Source organism: Mus pahari, chromosome 15 (assembly GCF_900095145.1).
Source record: "Mus pahari chromosome 15, PAHARI_EIJ_v1.1, whole genome shotgun sequence".
Classification (NCBI taxonomy): domain Eukaryota; kingdom Metazoa; phylum Chordata; class Mammalia; order Rodentia; family Muridae; genus Mus; species Mus pahari.
Window position 1 is genome coordinate 70,429,469 of NC_034604.1, and position 17,500 is coordinate 70,446,968.

At 48.3% G+C, this 17,500-nt stretch overlaps 1 protein-coding gene across 1 annotated transcript in view; it reads left to right on the forward strand.

Annotated features, from left to right (window-relative positions):
• Nucleotides 1-17,500, forward strand: part of Loxhd1 (lipoxygenase homology domains 1) — a 106,328-nt gene that overhangs the window by 49,094 nt on the left and 39,734 nt on the right. The window contains exons 16-21 of the mRNA XM_029547112.1: nt 1,357-1,485; nt 2,557-2,721; nt 6,624-6,805; nt 12,492-12,608; nt 13,452-13,614; nt 17,056-17,210. Of these exons, the coding sequence (XP_029402972.1) occupies nt 1,357-1,485; nt 2,557-2,721; nt 6,624-6,805; nt 12,492-12,608; nt 13,452-13,614; nt 17,056-17,210 (911 nt within the window). The remainder of the gene's footprint in view (nt 1-1,356; nt 1,486-2,556; nt 2,722-6,623; nt 6,806-12,491; nt 12,609-13,451; nt 13,615-17,055; nt 17,211-17,500) is intronic.

The following is a 17,500-nucleotide window of genomic DNA, read 5'->3' on the forward strand; positions in this document are numbered from 1 at the left end:
TGTCTGATTGGTTCTGCTTTCAGTCCTTAATTTACATGCCCTGGGACAGGCTGTGACTTGGTGTGAAACCCATTTGCACCTGCACACATTGGTTGTTTACCNGAAATACACGGGTGGTGGCCAGTGGTAGCCAGCGCCATCTTGTAATGGCATTACATGGCTACCCACAGAGGAAACAAAGTCATAGACATTAGTCAGTTTTCAGCAAGATCTGTCTCTCTGAACGTTTATGTGAGAAGTCTTTCTGCTGGGGGGACTGGACACAGGAATGAAGGGACTTCAAGGCAGCATAATACCAAGGAAGTGGGAAGGGATGGTAAAGACTGAGTCCACCTCAGATTTCAGGCTGACACCCCAGCCAGCCCCAAATTTCATGTCTGGGATAGCCAGTCAGGGCATTTAAAGCTCTCACGTTTTAAGTCCAGGCGAGTCTCCGGAATGTTTGCATGTCACATCCCCACGGGGATGCTGATGGTCTGTGAGTGTGGAGTAGGTGACTTTGTCACTGGCTCTATCCTCATGCAGAGATCTGTAAGGTTATAGAAGAAGAATCCACACTGGCTGGAAGCCCTGCTGATGTCTCCTGGATGAACACGGAGGAAGCTTTTCTTTAGATACAGACTAGGGATTGCAAGCATTCATGAGAGAGTTTTTAAAATATCAATAAAAGAACAGTTAGACATACACAGCACATACATTACACATACATGTACCATACAGATACATACCACCCCTACATACATGCCACATACACATACACACACATATCACATACCACACACACACATACATGCATACATACCACATAGAATAAACATACATGTACCACATACATACACACCACATCTACACACATACCACACACCCCACATCACATACCATTCACATACATACATGCATACACAGCACATACATGTATCATACATATACATACCACACCTACACTCATACCACACACACACATATCATACACTACACAATTACACATACCACATACACTATACATACTTTTACCACATATATATATATATATACTACACCTACATGCATACTACATACACACACACACATGCATCACATACCATACACATACATATACACACAGCACACACACATACATGTATACACATCACACACACATACCACACACACATACATGCATACACACCACACATACCACACACCACATACATATAACACACACACAACACACACTCTGTGGGAGGTACAGCACCTTTGATGGTTTGGTGGGAGTTCGGAAGGTTGGTCATTATTAGGAAGAAGAAAGAGGGCCGTGAGAGCAGTTTGTGACAATCTCAGAGCCAGTCAGTCACAATGGGCTTATTTGGTTGGCAGGAATGACCCTTCTGAAGTCCTCCAAGACCAACAGTGACAAATTTGAAAGAGACAGCATTGAAATCTTCACAGTGGAGACGCTGGATCTGGGAGACCTTTGGAAAGTTAGGATCGGCCATGACAACACAGGTCTGGTTTCCCTCCCTTTTGTTCCCTACTTGAGCTAGAGAACCCATGGACCAATCACTTGTGCACTGCATGCCTTCCATCAGGACACAGCTTCTAAACCTCACCTGCCCAGGGGAGCCCTGGCTGCCACAGGTTCTGGGCTTGTTAATCTTCACTGGGACCTGCATACAGGTGATGTTGGAAGCCTTTCTCCAGATCTCAACCTCAGTAAGAGATCAATGGGTCTCTAACCTGATGGCACATTGACATCATTCAAGTGGGAGGGGATATTAGGACATGACTTCTAGGTCCACCGCAGTGTCTCTGATTCAGGGGTTCTGAGAATGTGCATGTCTTTCAAGTCCCTTGGCCGTACACAATTGCTAGCCTAGGGACCCCAGTTTAGGGACCAGTGAGTCAGCCACACCTTCATGGAACCCACTGACAAAGCAGCCAGACAAAGAAGGTATCCATATTTTTTTTTCCACAGTAAAGTAGAACTCTTGGCTGTTCTCCAGACCTCCGTTTCTTAGCTTGAGGAAGAAATCATATCGTAGAAGCAGCACTGTTGGAACTGTAAGACAAGGGTCCCTTCCTGGTCTTCATTTACTTCCCTAAACTGAACTCTTGTTGCTTCCGCTCTCGTCATCATAAATAGAACCAGGAAATGTGAGCATCATCTCCAAGGCACCATGATGGGATGAGAATGTCTCCATGGACACAGGCTTTCTGTGCATCCCTGGGCTCCTGGTCTGGTCCATCCTCACAGCATCCTTGCTTCTCTTGATCAGACTTGCCTGCCCTCCTGTTACCTCCTCTCAGTGCTTCTCCAAGACCAGCAGTGGCAGGAGCTACCTCCTGCTGCTGCTCTTCTGCTGACGCTGGTCCAGCCTGGAGTGGGATGCAGTTTTAGCCATGTGCACATCTTAATAAGTGTTGTCTTGACAACGCTGTCAGTGAAGGGTGCCACAAGACTGGTGGAGCTCTGGGAGCTGGAGGAGGGAAGGGAACTGGGAGTTTCTGAACTCATCCCCAGGAAGCCGTATCTGTACACGCTCTCAGTGGGCTCTTCCTCTCTCTCTCTGTCTACAGGCAAGGCCCCAGGCTGGTTTGTAGACTGGGTAGAGGTGGATGCCCCATCGCTTGGGAAGTGCATGACCTTTCCCTGTGGCCGCTGGCTGGCAAAGAATGAGGACGACGGCAGCATCGTCAGGGACCTCTTCCACGCAGAGCTTCAGACAAGGCTTTACACACCATGTAGGAACCCTCGTGGAAGGGCTGGCCCTCCTGGGGTACCCCATAACCTGTTGTCCTAACTCAGCCCCAGATCCTCCTCCACAGTTGACATGGGGCCAAACCTACCTTGGAGATTCTGTTCGGCTCTCTTGTTCCTTCCTCAAATGTCCTGAGCTCGGGTGGGGGTGGGCGGGTGAGAGAATACTATGGCTCTAGCCCAGGACCCCAGAAAGATAATATTGGATTTATTCCAAACTCTACACAATGCTTACTGATGAGAATTCATAGTCTGGCCTCTCGGGGACTCAGTTTTCTCATCTATAAAATAGAGACAGTGATACGGAGTGGCTAATGTTAAACCAGAGGTCGTGAGGAGTGATGGTCCACCCACCCCATCACAATCCTCTTTACCTTCTACCAAGCCAGAGAAATTTCTGCTCTGGGATTTTCTGCTGTTGGGAGTCAAGGAAGAACTTGAGGGTAAATATTCCTCCCCCAGGAAGGTGGGTAATCCCTGTCATGAAAATGTTCACACCTGATGTTCTTGTGCCCGTAAATCCTGCTAGGTGCTAACACTCAAACTGAAATCAGCTGAACTGTGAAAATCTGTCAGAATTTGCTGAAATCTGAAACCCACACAGAACAGTCAATTTATTTTTCTAGCTAAATAATGAACATTACTAAATTTTTTTCCCTGAACAGCTCAGAATCAAACAGTATGGATGATCAGTCAAAGTTAGAACCAATAGGTCATCAGTGTATTTTCTGGCCCAAAACCTGAACTGAAGAGACCTTTACTCTAGTTAAGGCTTGGACCTAGCCCTTGCCCCAGGAGCTGCCCAAAGTGCAGGTCAGAGTGAACCAACACTCACCACTTACAGGAAGAATGACTGAGTCCTTCGTGCAGGACACTTATCCCCCTTTTTGCACCAAAACAGGCTACATTTTGTATCTCACCAGTTTGAGATTTTGCATAGTCTGACTGAGTACACAGTGTCTCCCTGTATGTTTGGGAATTGGTTTCAGGACCCTTGCAGGCAACAATAGATGCTCAGGTCTTTTATATAAAATGGCAAAATATTCTAATATAGCCGGTGAATCTTAGCCTTGCATTTGCTTTAAAAAAAAAAAAAAAAAAGGAGTGTGGGGTATGGAAAGAACTGAAAAGCCCCAAGAGGAAGCAAAGAGGAAGGGACCAGATCAGACCCACTTCTGGAGAGTCTCTGGGAGGAGGGGACCCACAGACAAGGAGCTCTGGGGCACCAGGAAGCCATATTCCCAGGAACAGTAGAAAACAGCTCTCCAGCTGGAAAGTGTCCACGAACCACTGCACCCTGTGGCTTGTGGGTAGGCAGAAATAATTTCCTCCAGTCCATCCCAGAAGTAGACTATGTAGTTCCAATTAAGTTTGAGCTCAGGTTCCACCATGTGACCCAGGACAAGTCACTTCCCTCTGCAGCTTTCGGCTTTCTCTTCTGATGAAACAGGTACAATAGCACTCCATTGGCACCCTGGGGATTATAGTGCTGTCCGGGGTATAGTACTAAGTCTGGCACATGACAAGTTCCCAGTGGGTGAGATCGGCACCACTGCAGGCATGGATATATCCGTACTTCTTCAGGGAATCCTTTCTAGAACACTGGAGACAGTTCCTCATTTTGAGAAAGTTGGGGTCCCCTAAGAGCAGGCAGCTCCTAAAATGAATGCCCCCCTTTGAGATCCAAGAGCACAAAATATGGCATATTTTCTTGTGGACTCCTTTGGAGTTTTAACTTCCTTCCTTCTTTCCTTCCTTCTTTCCTTCCTTTCTCTTCTCCTTTCTTCTCTCCTTCTGTCCTTTGGTAATGTACATGATATATTATATATATGGTGTGGTGTATGTACGTAATAGCATAGGTGTGTGTACACATATGTGGCTACATGTTAGGGTCAGACAATGTTGGGTGTCGCCTCAAATGCTTTGTACTCTTATTTTTCAAGATAGGGTATCTCACTAAACCTGAAGCTCTCGTTAATTTTAGGGGTCCACCCATCTCTGTTTTAGCCCCCAATGCTGGTGTTACAGGCATGTGACACAGTGCCTAGCTTTTTATGTGGGTTCTGGGAATTTGAATTCAGATCATCATCCTTGCTTGCATGACTGACACTTTATTAACTAAGCCTTCTTCCCAGTCTCTCTCTCTCTCTCTCTCTCTCTCTCTCACACACACACACACACACACACACACACACACACNTGTGTAGCCCTGGCTGTCCTGGAACTCACTTTGTAGACCAGGCTGGCCTCGAACTCAGAAATCTGCCTGCCTCTGCCTCCCGAGTGCTGGGATTAAAGACGTGCTCCTTTTTCTATGAGTACTTTTTTTTCTTTTTCTAACCTGCTGTATTTCTGAGACTGGTTTGGAAGACCCGATCTTCCTGCCTCTGCCTTTCAAGCGCTGCAGTGACAGCATACACTATCACATCCACCTGTGCTTTTCCATTTATTATGATTTTTTTCTTGTCCAGTAATGCTTGCAATACATGGAGTAGGGATAATTTACTCATGGGATTTTTTTGAAAGTACGAAGCTGTTAATGAGTTTGCCTCATCTAAATGGCTGAGATGGTTCCGTCGGTGTGGATAGTGAGTCATGACACCATCATAAGAAATGCTCACGTCTTCCATGTTTTTATAGTTCACTTGCTATGAGCCCAGGCGAAGAGATCTTAACCGTGTTACAGACAGTGCCATTTGATGTCAATGAGCTCAAGCCAGAAGAAGCTGACCTTCCTCCTGAGGATGGTGAGTGAGGGCAGGAGCATGGCAGGAAGGTCGGGATCGAGCCGCCTTTCCAGGAGGGCCTCTCCTGTGATAGCGCATGTGCCGCCTTTCCAGGAGGGCCTCTCCTGTGACAGCGCATGTGCTGCCTTTCCAGGAGGGCCTGTAGTGTATGTGCTTCCTTTCTCAGATGACCAGTGGCTAACGCTCTCACCAGACCAGTTAGACCAGCTACTGCAAGATGCTGCGGGCAGAAAACAATCCCAGCCTGGTCCCCAGAAGGAGGAGCAGCAGAACTATGATGTAGCACAGGTCTCAGACAGCATGAAGGCCTTCATCTCCAAAGTGTCAACCCACAAGGGGGCAGAGCTGCCCAGGTGAGCACGCAGCAGCAGAGCTGCCCAGTTAGTTGTTCCAGAGGTTGAAGTCATTGTCCGTGGGAAATATCGTGTCCGCTTCGGCTTTCTTCCGTTTTGTTTCAATATTCCTTATTCCGGAAGCAAGACAGAAAACTCAAAGGATTTAAAAGCCAGCCCCAGAACCCTGGCGCTCTTACGTCACTCTGGCTTGTTTGTTAGTTACTCTGTTTTTTGTTTTTGTTTTGTTTGTTTGTTTATTTTAAATAGGTCTCTCTATATAGCCCTGGCTATCCTGAAACTCACTATATAGACCAGGCTAGCCTTGAAATTATAACTATCAACATGCCTCTGCCTCTAGAGTACTGGTATTAAAGTTGTGGGCTCCCATGCCAAATAACTCCTCCTCCCCCCTCCCTTCCCCTCCTCCTCCCCTCCCCCTCCCCTCCTAGAACCCCTCTCCTCCTCCTCCTCCTCCTCCTCCTCCTCCTCGCCACTCCCCTATAAGAAATATCTATCAAGCCAGGCCAGCTGGATGAGAGGCCAGGAGTGATGTGGATTGGTTCAAGGGAGCTTGCCAGTTTGGAGCAAGGGAGGGGCTGAGAGCAAGGGACAGAATGAGAAGAGAACACTATCTCATCACTGTAGCCTGGCTCTCCTGATTGGCAGTTTGCCTCTGAAATCCAAAGCTCTAGGTTACAGAGCATGACTAAAAGGCCGCTGAGGCTATGAAGAACTTGACCTCACCTATAGTACCTTCTGTTTTCTTTCTGCCCCCTTGGCCTTGCCCTCTGCCACCCCTCTCAGTTGTCCCTTATGAGATCACCCTTTACACCAGTGATGTCTTCGCTGCTGGGACGGATGCCAACATCTTCATAGTCATCTACGGCTGTGATGCCGTGTGCACCCGGCAGAAGTTCCTGTGCACCAACAAGAGGGAGCAGAAGCTGTTCTTCGAGAGGAAGTCGGCTTCCCGCTTCATTGTGGAGGTACCCGGCTCCTTGCACTGCCGCAGAGGGGCAACCCTTCATCTAGATGGGCCACAGCTAATGGGAGATGCGCAACTTGTTCAGCCTCTCTGAGCCTCTGTGTGTCCAGCCAGACGGGAGGATGGTAGAGCTAGCTATCCAGGCCTTTTAGGACAAGTTGTCAGGATGAAAGGTGATGAGCAGAACCTGGGAGACAGGCATGCCAACAGGATCTCTTCCTGCTTCTACCTCGGGTGCAGAGCACCTTCCAGGCAGGTAGGAGCTGGGGTGCTGGATGGTGCAAATCTCTCACAGGGGATTGTGTGAGGCTATGTCTCCTGCTTGGCTTTCAAGTTACATCAGTTGGACACAATTGTTATGTATGTCTTACAGCTCCTGTCAGGTCTGGGCAGTGTTCTGTCATCTGATGTTGACTGGAGATGTGGGTTCCAGCACCTTGGCATTCCTACATGTCTGTATGTAGAACAATGCCTGTGCTGTTCTCTTCTGTGAGATAGCTTGGGCAGGAGACACAGCAGAAAAGCCCAGACTCTGCCTGCAAGGAGTTTGTCATACAACTGGGGAGCCCAGACCTTCACACAGGACAGGAAACCTAGTGCTTGTCACCATCTCTGGCTCTATGGGTCAGAGGCCCTAACATATGAGATTTATCTATGTTCACTGGACCCTTGTAACAATTTTGCGCTATACTGGCCCCGAGGAAAGAGGAGGGGATTGAGCCACAGTAGAGTTAGTGGCTTTACCCAAACCACACAGCTAGCACGCAGGGGAACCAGAATCAAACTTAGGGGAACTGACTTTGACCACAGTGTTCTTATACTCTGCGGTAGTCTCCCAGGTGGATTGAGCTGACCACTGGTCCTGGAGGAGATGGCTTAAAACCAGGCATGGAACTGGGCACTACTCAGGACAAGGGGGAGAGGTGTGCTTGGGAGGTGACAGCATACCCAATGGACCAGGGGTGGAAACAGACACAGCATGGAGCTTGAGGGCACAGGATGAGCATGGGGGAGCTCAGGAAGAGGGTAGCGATGAAGCCAGCCTACAAGAGGAGCGAGGAACCTTTGAATCCTCCACTCCTCAGGTAATGAGGACCAGTAGCAACATGCCCTTGTATTCCAGTGGGAAACAGAACGTCTAGCTTGTTCTTACCCTCAGCCAGCTGTTGCTCTGAGAATTTAGCTCCCCCCACCCGACCCCTCTGGGAGAAGGCAGCTTTGGCGGGAGATCTGCCATGGAAAAAAGATCAGGGCTGATTCAGTCATCTACACAGGTTAACATCTCTCCACATAAGATGACATGGTGGGTGTATCACAGAGAATGATGTAATTAGTGCCCAGGTTACACTGTAACAGGACTCCTGGGGACTTTCATCAGTGAGGTTTCCAAATTATAGGCAGCTATAATTTGTCAGTTAAGTTGCTGTTCATTCTTTGTCAACTGTCTGGGTCTTCAGGGAGTGAGGGAGCTTGGACAAATGAAAAGGCTTTGTCTCCTAACTTGTCTTTCCTGCCTGCATCTTCTTCCTCTCTACTCTTCGCTGGTGGATGCTCAGTCCATCACTCAGTCCACAGATCACCTTCCCGTCCTCACTCTGGATTACCTATTAGCAAACTGCTCTCCCTCTCTGTGGTCCACCCTGGTGGGTCGGCTGGGAGAACCACATTGACAGTTTGGACTCCTGAGCTCATCTGAAATGTCAGCTCTGCTGTAAGCACTCAATAAGAACCAAGTCATTGACTCCATGTGACAGTTCCAAGAGTGTGGCAGTATCACAATCCCATCTCACACATAAGTACCCACAACAAGAAAGGTTTGAAACATACTAATGTAGTACTACTCATTGTCTTCGTTTGGATTTTACTGCTGTGAACAGACACCATGACCAAGGCAACTCTTATAAGGAAGACATTTAATTGGGGCTGGCTTACAGGTTCAGAGGTTCAGTCCATTATCATCAAGGTAGTAGTATGGCAGCATCCAGGCAGACACAGGCCTGGAGGAACTGAGAGTTCCACCTCTTGTTCTGAATGCAGCTAGCAGAAGACTGGCTTCCAGACAACTAGAATGAGGGTGTTAAAGCCCACGTCCCCAACACACCTACACCAACAAGGCTACACCTCCTAATAGTGCCACTCTCTGGGCTGAGCATATACAAGCCATCACATTCTACTCCCTGGCCCCCATAGGCTTGTTCAAACACATGAGTCTATGGGGGCCATACCTACCCATAGCATAATAAAAGCTACATTTAGCTCAACTTCCCTAAGTCCCCATAGTCTACAGCAGTCCCAAAACATCAAAGTCTCATCTGAAATCCATCCAATCACTTAGCTGTAATCCCCAAAGCAAGACAGAAACCAGCTGGGCAAACTCCACACTCTGCATCTCCATGGCTGATGTCAAAGCGGTCTTTAGATCGCCAACTCCTTTTTCATCTTTGTTGACTGCAACAAACCTCTTTCTCCTGGGCTGGTTTTACTCCCTGTTAGCAGCTTTCCTCAGCAGATAGCCCACAGCTCTGGCATCTCAAAAATCTTGTGGTCTCCAAAACAACTTCAATATTACAGCTTCTTGTTTCAATGTCTGGGATCCACACATGATCTTCTGGGTTCCTCCAAAGGACTAGTGTCACTTCTCCAGGTCTGCTCTCTGTAGCACCCTAAGCTCAGGTTGACTCCACTCCACTGCTGCTGCTGTTCTTGATGATCATCCCATGGAACTGACCTCTCCAATACACTGGGGTCTTCTGCTACAGCGAGGCTTCACCAATAGCCTCTCACAGGCTCTCTTCATGGTGGCAAGCTTCAACTCCTTTGCATGACCCATTCAGTCCTGGGCTATCAATTGCAACTGAAACTGCACCTTCACCAATGGCCTTCCATGACCTCACACAGTTCATGGTGCCTTCATACCTTCAAAACTAATACCACCTGGATGACTCTTACACATTAGCAAGTACAGCTGCAGCACAAGGTTCAGCACTGGCTATCTCTGGAACACAGCTTCTTTGTGCTCCCCGAAGACACTTTCCAGAAGATGTCACCTCAGTGATGCTATTCTCTCCTTAATCACCACTAATATTTTAGCTCCACCTAACCATCATTAGTTGTCCTAGTCCAATTCTGGACTCTAAGGCCAGAACCATGTGGCCAAAACTGCCGAGTTCTTCTGCTTCCTGTGGCTGGAACATGATCCCCCACTATAATCTTACCAGCCTCTTGTTTTCCTGTTTCCCTCACTGCCTAAGTTTGGCTGTCCTGGAACTTGCTCTGTAGATTCACCTTGAACTCAGAGATCTGTATGGCTTTTTCTCCTGAGATGAAAGGTGATTACCACCATCCCTGGACCTAAACTTAGCTGGATGAGATCTTGCCCCAAAGTTACCTTCCCATAATCTGTTATCTCCTAGAACATAGGATTCAGTTCTGTTTCACTTCCTGGTACCCATTTACTACTTGGAGCATATATTTTATATTTTTCTTTTCTAATCTTGCTACAATTGTTCAAAATGCCCTTTGTGAGACTTAACCAGAAACCAAAGTCTCTGGTGGCCTTTTTTTTTGAGACTTCTTTTATCAATGCAGTTAATATAAATCCCTTTACCTTAGCCTCAGGTAAGGGCAGAAAGCAGCCATGTTCTTCAGAATACTACAAAATAGTCTCTAGGCCACGCCCTTAGATTCTTCTCTAGGCCACGCCCTTAGATTCTTCTCTAGGCCACGCCCTTAGATTCTTCTCCACTGAAGCCTCTTGGGCAAGGCCTGCACAGTTCAAATCACTCACAGCAACAAAGTCTTCCATATTCCTACTAGGATAGCTCACTGAGCCCCATTTAAAGCATTCTACCACTTTTCAAATCCAAAGTCTCAAAATCCACATTCTTACAGACAAAAGCATGGTCAGGCCTATCTCAGCAATACCCCAGTCCCTGGTACTGTCTTAGTTAGGGTTTTACTGCTGTGAGCAGACACCAGGACTAAGGTGACTCTTATAAGGGCAACATTGAGTTGGGGCTGGCTTACAAGTTCAGAGAGGTCCAGTCCATTATCATCAAGGTAGGAGAATGGCAGCCTCCAGCCATACTTGGGCCTGGAGAAGCTGAGAGTTCTACTTCTTGTTCTGAAGGCTGCTAGCAGAAGACTGGTTTCCAGGCAGCTAAGATGAGGGTGTTAAAGCCCATGTCCACAGTGACACACCCACTCCAACAAGGCTACACCTCCTAATAGTGCCACTCCCTGGGCCAAGCCTATACAAACTGTCACTGCCAGTGAGTTAGGGTCCCAGCAGTTCAGCTCCAAAGCCTTCTTGGACAATGCCTTCACCCTTCCCAAAGGAGAATGCCAGGACCTTTTCTGATGCCTGTGCCTTCTGAGGCCACCTATGAGGTATTGCTATGATAGGTCAGCACCCTTGACCAGCAGTCCTCTGAAGGCCTCTTTTCTGTCTATGGTGACACAGACAAGATGGTCCCCTGATGCACGCAACTAAGTGCTTGCCGTAGGACTAAGTTTACAGAAGAGCCATTGAAGCCACATGTCCCAAACCTCAAAGCCTATGGGACAGGGAAGGAAATAGAGACTTCTGTGTGGAAGATGAGCTGGGGACCCTTTATTTTCTGGCCACTTGGGATGATGAGGTGGTCAGTTGGATGTGAATCACAGACTTCACTTGGGGCATCTGTACTTCTGCCACAGGTAACCATAAGATCTATTAAAAGTCTCTGCAGCCCTTACATCATCTAGAAGCAATGATCTTTGTTTAGTTAGCTCTGAGTCCTCTGGGCTTGCAAGGCCCCTAAGGACCACTGTGGCCATGGACTCTGCTTTCTGATTCAGAGCAGGGGACAGATAGTGGGGGCATCTCCGGAGGGCAGCAAGATCATGGCACCGGCAGCATCCTTGTCTATCTATGGAGTGACAAGGTGCTTGGCCTGGGACTTAGATAAAGAACAGGTGATAAAGGCAGCCATGTTGGCTAGAGAGATAGCTCAGTGGTTCAATTCCCAGAGGCTGAGTTCAATTCCCAACAACCACATAGTGGCTCNTGACCATCTGTAATGGGATCTGATGGCCTCTTCTGGTGTGTCTGAAGAGAGCAACAGTGTACTCATATACATAAAATAAATAAATCAGAGAGAGAGAGAGAGAGAGAGAGAGAGAGAGAGAGAGAGAGAGAGAGAGAGAACCATGCTGTGGCTGCCCCGGCCCTGGTCCTGGTTTTGGCTGACTAAGACACCGTTTTCTGTAATTTTGGGGGGAATAGAATCTGTAGGAGTAGAGAAAAAGAATTATAGAAGTGGAGGGACTTTTAAAAATTGGAGGATCTGAACATCATCTGACTAGCAAGACGGGGGCACGGGCTGTACCAGGTCCCCTCTTCTAAGACCCAACTCAGTTCTCAGAGATTGTGCTACTATGGCATCAAGTAATGGAGGATGGGAAAGGTAGCAGCTCTGCGAAGAGCCAGACACCCCTGAAAGACCCGAGTGCCTGATTCAGGACCTACTGTGTCCAGACTGAGAGAAGGAAGCATTGGCATGCAAAAAGGAGGGGCTTGGCCTGGCTGCTCAGGAGAACTTATAACACTCAGAAGTTCAGAGGGATTTGAATATGGAGGCCCCAAGGAAGAATAAGGTGGCTGAAGACTTTGTACTAACTCGCGGTGCCTTCTTTCCTCTCTGAAGTTAGAAGATGTGGGTGAGATCATAGAAAAAATTCGGATTGGCCATGACAACACAGGCATAAACCCTGGGTGGCACTGCTCCCACGTGGACATCCGCAGGCTCCTCCCTGAGAAAGACGTAAGTTGGAGACGGGTCTTTCTCGGCGCTTCATCTTTTCCCAGATTAAGTTCACAGCATATTGGCTTGCCTGTTACTTCAGCTTCTGGGGCGGTTAACTAGCTCAGGGCCAACGTAGCATCTCCCAGTATTCCAGGGAAGGAGTCTGGCTAGTGGTTCTCAACCTGTGGGTCACAACTCCTGTGGGCTGGGATGACTGTCTCACGGGGGTCACATAACAGGTATGCGACCTGTCAATCGAATCTTTACATTATGATTTATAACAGCTGCAAGATTGCAGTTATGAAGTAGCAACAGAAACAATTTCATCACAACATGGGGAACTGTATTAAAGGGTCGCAGCATTAGGAAGGTTGAGAGCCACTGGTCAAGGCCATCTACTCTGGTCTATGTGTCCTCCTCAAAGCAGCAGGACCAGTGAGCCCCCAGCGTGCCCTTGCCCAGGGTCAACTCCAGAGGAAAATTTAACCTGGACAACTTAGATAACACTAGGAAAATATTGGAAGACAGCAAGCTGTCGCTGACAAGATGGATTTAAAAATACAGAGGCCCCTCTTCACCTACTGGCCCCAAGTATCTGGGACAGGATTCAAATATTGATTTTTAAATGTGACCCAGGAAGTGCAGCCTTCAAAAAGCTAACTAACTCCTCCTCCTGTGGTTGTGTGAATCTCTAAGGCTAGATCTTCTGAAATCAGGCTATAAAGGGTCCCTGTGTCTTCACACTGTGAGGAAATAACTTTTTTTGTCTTTGGCTCCCCCGAGCTTCATCACACTGGGGAGTCACTGGTCTGAGCAGTCCCCTCCTTACAGACCAATTGTCCCCCTTCCTCCTCACCCCAGGGCACAGAAACCTTGACTTTCCCCTGTGATCGATGGCTTGCCACCTCTGAGGATGACAAGAAGACCATCCGAGAACTGGTCCCTTACGACATCTTCACTGAGAAGTATATGAAAGATGGATCCTTAAGACAAGTCTACAAGGAAGTGGAGGAGCCTCTGGACAGTAAGTGTGTGTGTTGGAGGGGAGAGGGGGGAGTGGCCTTTGCTGCACAGAAAGTCCCAGGACCACAGTCCTCCTCACAGCGTGCCCGTCCCTGCCAGGGTGAGCCTCCTCACATAGGAGGATGGCCTATGCTATCACTGGGCAACTGAGGCTCACAGAGGTTACATAACTTGCCGAGTTCACACATCTGGAAGATGGCAGGCCAGTCTTCAGATTCTGACTTTGTGCTCAAATCCCTTCTACTTCTACAGCGTGGTACATCCCAACAGGTCACTCACTGCCTGGATTACCCTGCTCTTGGCTTTCTGCTGCTCAGTTCATTTGGCCACTAGTGGGTATGGTGTGTCTCTCTCTGTTCTTGCTGGACAGTCTAGACTAGAGCATAGCTCAGAGGGAGAGTATTTGCCTAACATGTGAGCACCTGGTTCAAAACCCTGTCCTGTAAAGGGTTTGTTTTTAAGAAGGAAAATAAGGTAGAACCTCCCGGCGCGGCCTAACTCCGGGGTTAGGTCCAGGTTCTGGGTTTGTCCAAAGTCGCGGGGTTTTGTTTTCTGCATCTGCTAGTCACTGTGCTCCATAGCTGTTATTTCTCTGCAGGACTTGAATCATCCTGACCACCCACTTCTCCTGCTTCTTCCTGCCTTTGGTCTGAGCGGCATCATCAAACGCTGGTTATCTTCCTATCTCCTTAGTCTTCTCAATGTAGATCCTTTCTGTGCCTGCTGGCATTAAAGTTTCACTCCCCAGATTTTTCCTCACACTACCCTGTAGGCACATGTGTGTACGTGCGCAGCACATGTGTCCCCTTTCTTTACCACATGGATAGCACTTACCCACCACTCAGCTCTGGTGATGAAGTAAGCTTTACTATTCGATAATCAATGATGTCAGTTATAGAGGTTTCTACCACTGATAATCCACAAAAATGTGCATGGTTCTTCCCCAACAGGGCAGTCTACACATATCATAGAAGCTCCAAGAACTTGAAAACCAACTCAAACTTACAGTGTTATAATTTTGGAAAAACTGGAGTAAAACCCAGGATTCTAGTAAAACTCAAAATTCTCTTATGAAGCTGGTGGGGGTGGGACACAGATCTTTCTGCTCATGAGAGTCAAAAGACAAGGGACGAATATGTTTTTCTCTTTGTGTAAAACAGTGGCACTCCCTGCTTTCCTTTAACTGAGCCATCTTTCTCTACCCACACAATTTCTTTGCTATCAGTCAGTGAAATGTATCTTTTTTTTTTTTTTTTTTCCTATTTGGACCACAGATGGACACCCTGGCCTGCTGTTTTCAACATCACTCTTGGGATGTTCTGTATAAACTGTACTCCACAGAACCCACTCCGAGGTTTCTAAGGAAACACCCCTTCCCTGACAAGCTGTGTGGCCGGGGTGGGACAGGAGGGTGGAGGTTCCAGAAATAGCTGGCTCCTGCATACCCGCCTTGCTCAGCATCCATCAAGAAGCTGAATCGGGTTTTCTTAATTACCAAAGGACCAGAGAAAGCAGCAGGAGGAGGAGAGGGGGAGTTAGAAGATCATTCATCTCAGTCTGGGACGAGGAGCGCCTAGAAGAGGCGTTTCTGACAGGTCCACCCACCTGTGATCATTTCACATTCGGAACAGACTCCAAGGCTGCCAGGAGTGGGGGGTGGGGGTGGGGGGAAACGGCAGGGAGAGGCCAGTCATCAACTGTTGTGTCTAAGCTGTGACAAGACTGCTAATGTTACGTTGGTGTTGGCCCGACAGACATGCTGCCTCTTTTAAGCAACAGAGATAATTTCATTATCAGTCACCGAGGCCCATGACATGTTGGCTGCTGCTGTGCCAAGCTGAGCGGGATGGACTGGCCCCCCAGTTCTTGGCTGTATCAGGGGACACACATCTAACCATCAAGTCTCATGAAACAACCAGGAGCTTTGGAGAGTGAGGGAGAAGGAGCTATGAAGTCAGGGAGGGTTTGGAGAAGGTAAAGGATACAGAAGCGACCAAGTTCCACTTAGTTGTGTGAGTTTGTGATCCTGGGCCCTAGTCCCAGTGGAGGTAGCCATTAGGTGACAGGAGTTGGAAATTTGAATTACAGAGACCTGAGTTGAAGATACAGGCGCAGGAGGTCAGGAAGACAAAGGCAGGTTGTACGAAATGAGTACAGAAGGGTCAAGGTGGGGCTAAAGGATTCAGCAGCCATGGACTGTGTGGATGAGGGACCCACGAAAGCCAGAAAGAAGCAGGATGCTATGGAACCCAGAGGAAAAGCAGACTCATCAGGAACCACAGGGGTGTGAACACGCCCCTAACTGTGGGTACAAGCGGCCCACGGCACACTGATTTGTTACACTGACTTCTTAGTGGTAGCTGTGGGCCCACTTCTGGGGCTTGGGAGCAAAGCTCTTCTCGGTCACTGTAGGAAAGCAAATCCCCCTTCTAAGTGTTGTAAGCCCCTCCCCTGAGCTCACAGGAATGGCCCTTAGTCCAGGACAGGTACCATGCCACCCTAGTTCCCCTGCCATGCGGTGCCATTGCGCTCTGGGTCTGTGCCAACACTTAGGTCACTTCTCTGGGTGGCTAGGAACAGCACTCAGGAACCTCCACCTAGTTTCCAAACACCCTGAAATCTCCCTCCCCATCCTGTTCCCTTGGACTTCCCAGGGCAAAGGGATACAGGGAGGAAAGAGGCAAAGCCTTCCTGCATCTGTAGAAGCACGCGGAGGACTTGACGTCCACAGGGCTGGAGGCTGGGGAGGCAGGAGTCTAATTCTTCCTTGCTGAATCACAGCATCAGAGCAAAGCCAAGACCACACGTATTTCCATTCTCCTCAGGATCTTTGTATACTAATCACCCTGGTACTCAGCCCCTTCCCAGGCACCATGGGAACAAAGGCTTAGTTCTCAGTCTCTGTGTTTGGAGGGTGGGGGGAGGGAAGAGTTTCCCTGGGGGATTCTGGGGCAGTGTGAGTGGTACCAGTGGGCTGAAGAACAAATCAAAATGATTGGAAGGATGATCATTATTTGAAAACTACTGCACAAACAGCCAATCCGGTTAGAAGAACTGGTGTAGCTGGACACCAAGGCTTTTCATTGCCAGGATCACAGCATAAAGACTTGGTGGTCATAGCAAAGACATACTTAGGGCAATCTCCTTGGACTAATTCGAATAGGTGAATGGGTTAAGGGGCACTCCAAAAGCCCCCATCTTTTGGTTCTCTGAAAGCCTCCTGAGCCCAGATCTGATGGGTGACATCTGACTGAAGCCCACACACAGGGTGTAGTCAACCATGCATAGCCAAGCAATGGAAGGAAAATAAATACCTTTGTATGTTGACCAACCCTGCTCCCTTGATCTAATGGGTTTCCACCCTTCTCTTCCCTCTGTCTGTCTGTCTGTCTGTCTGTCTGTCTGTCTGTCTGTCTGTCTATCTGTCCAACTTGATGGGCAGTTGTGCTGTACTCGGTGCAGATCTTCACAGGGAATGTTCCTGGGGCAGGGACGGATGCCAAGGTCTACATCACCATCTACGGAGACCTTGGGGACACGGGGGAGCGGTACCTTGGCAAGTCAGAGAATCGCACCAACAAGTTTGAGAAAGGAACGGTAGGAGAGACACACTGAACGCCACCCCTTTTGGAATTCTGTGGGCCAAGGTGCATCCTCCTGGGGGCTTTTGACATTGCTTTTCCTATGTAAGCACAATGTACTAGCCAGTGTACTTCTCTGGGTCCTGAATATGGGGCGGGGTGGGGTGGGGTGGAGTGGAAGTTGGGCCCGAGCTCTAGATTGTGGGAATGGACTCTTCAGAATGCCAGCTCGGTGCGAATTGTTTATACATAAGAATATGGAAGCCACAAAGTTGCAGGGGCTAGCCCAAAAAAGACTAGATTGGG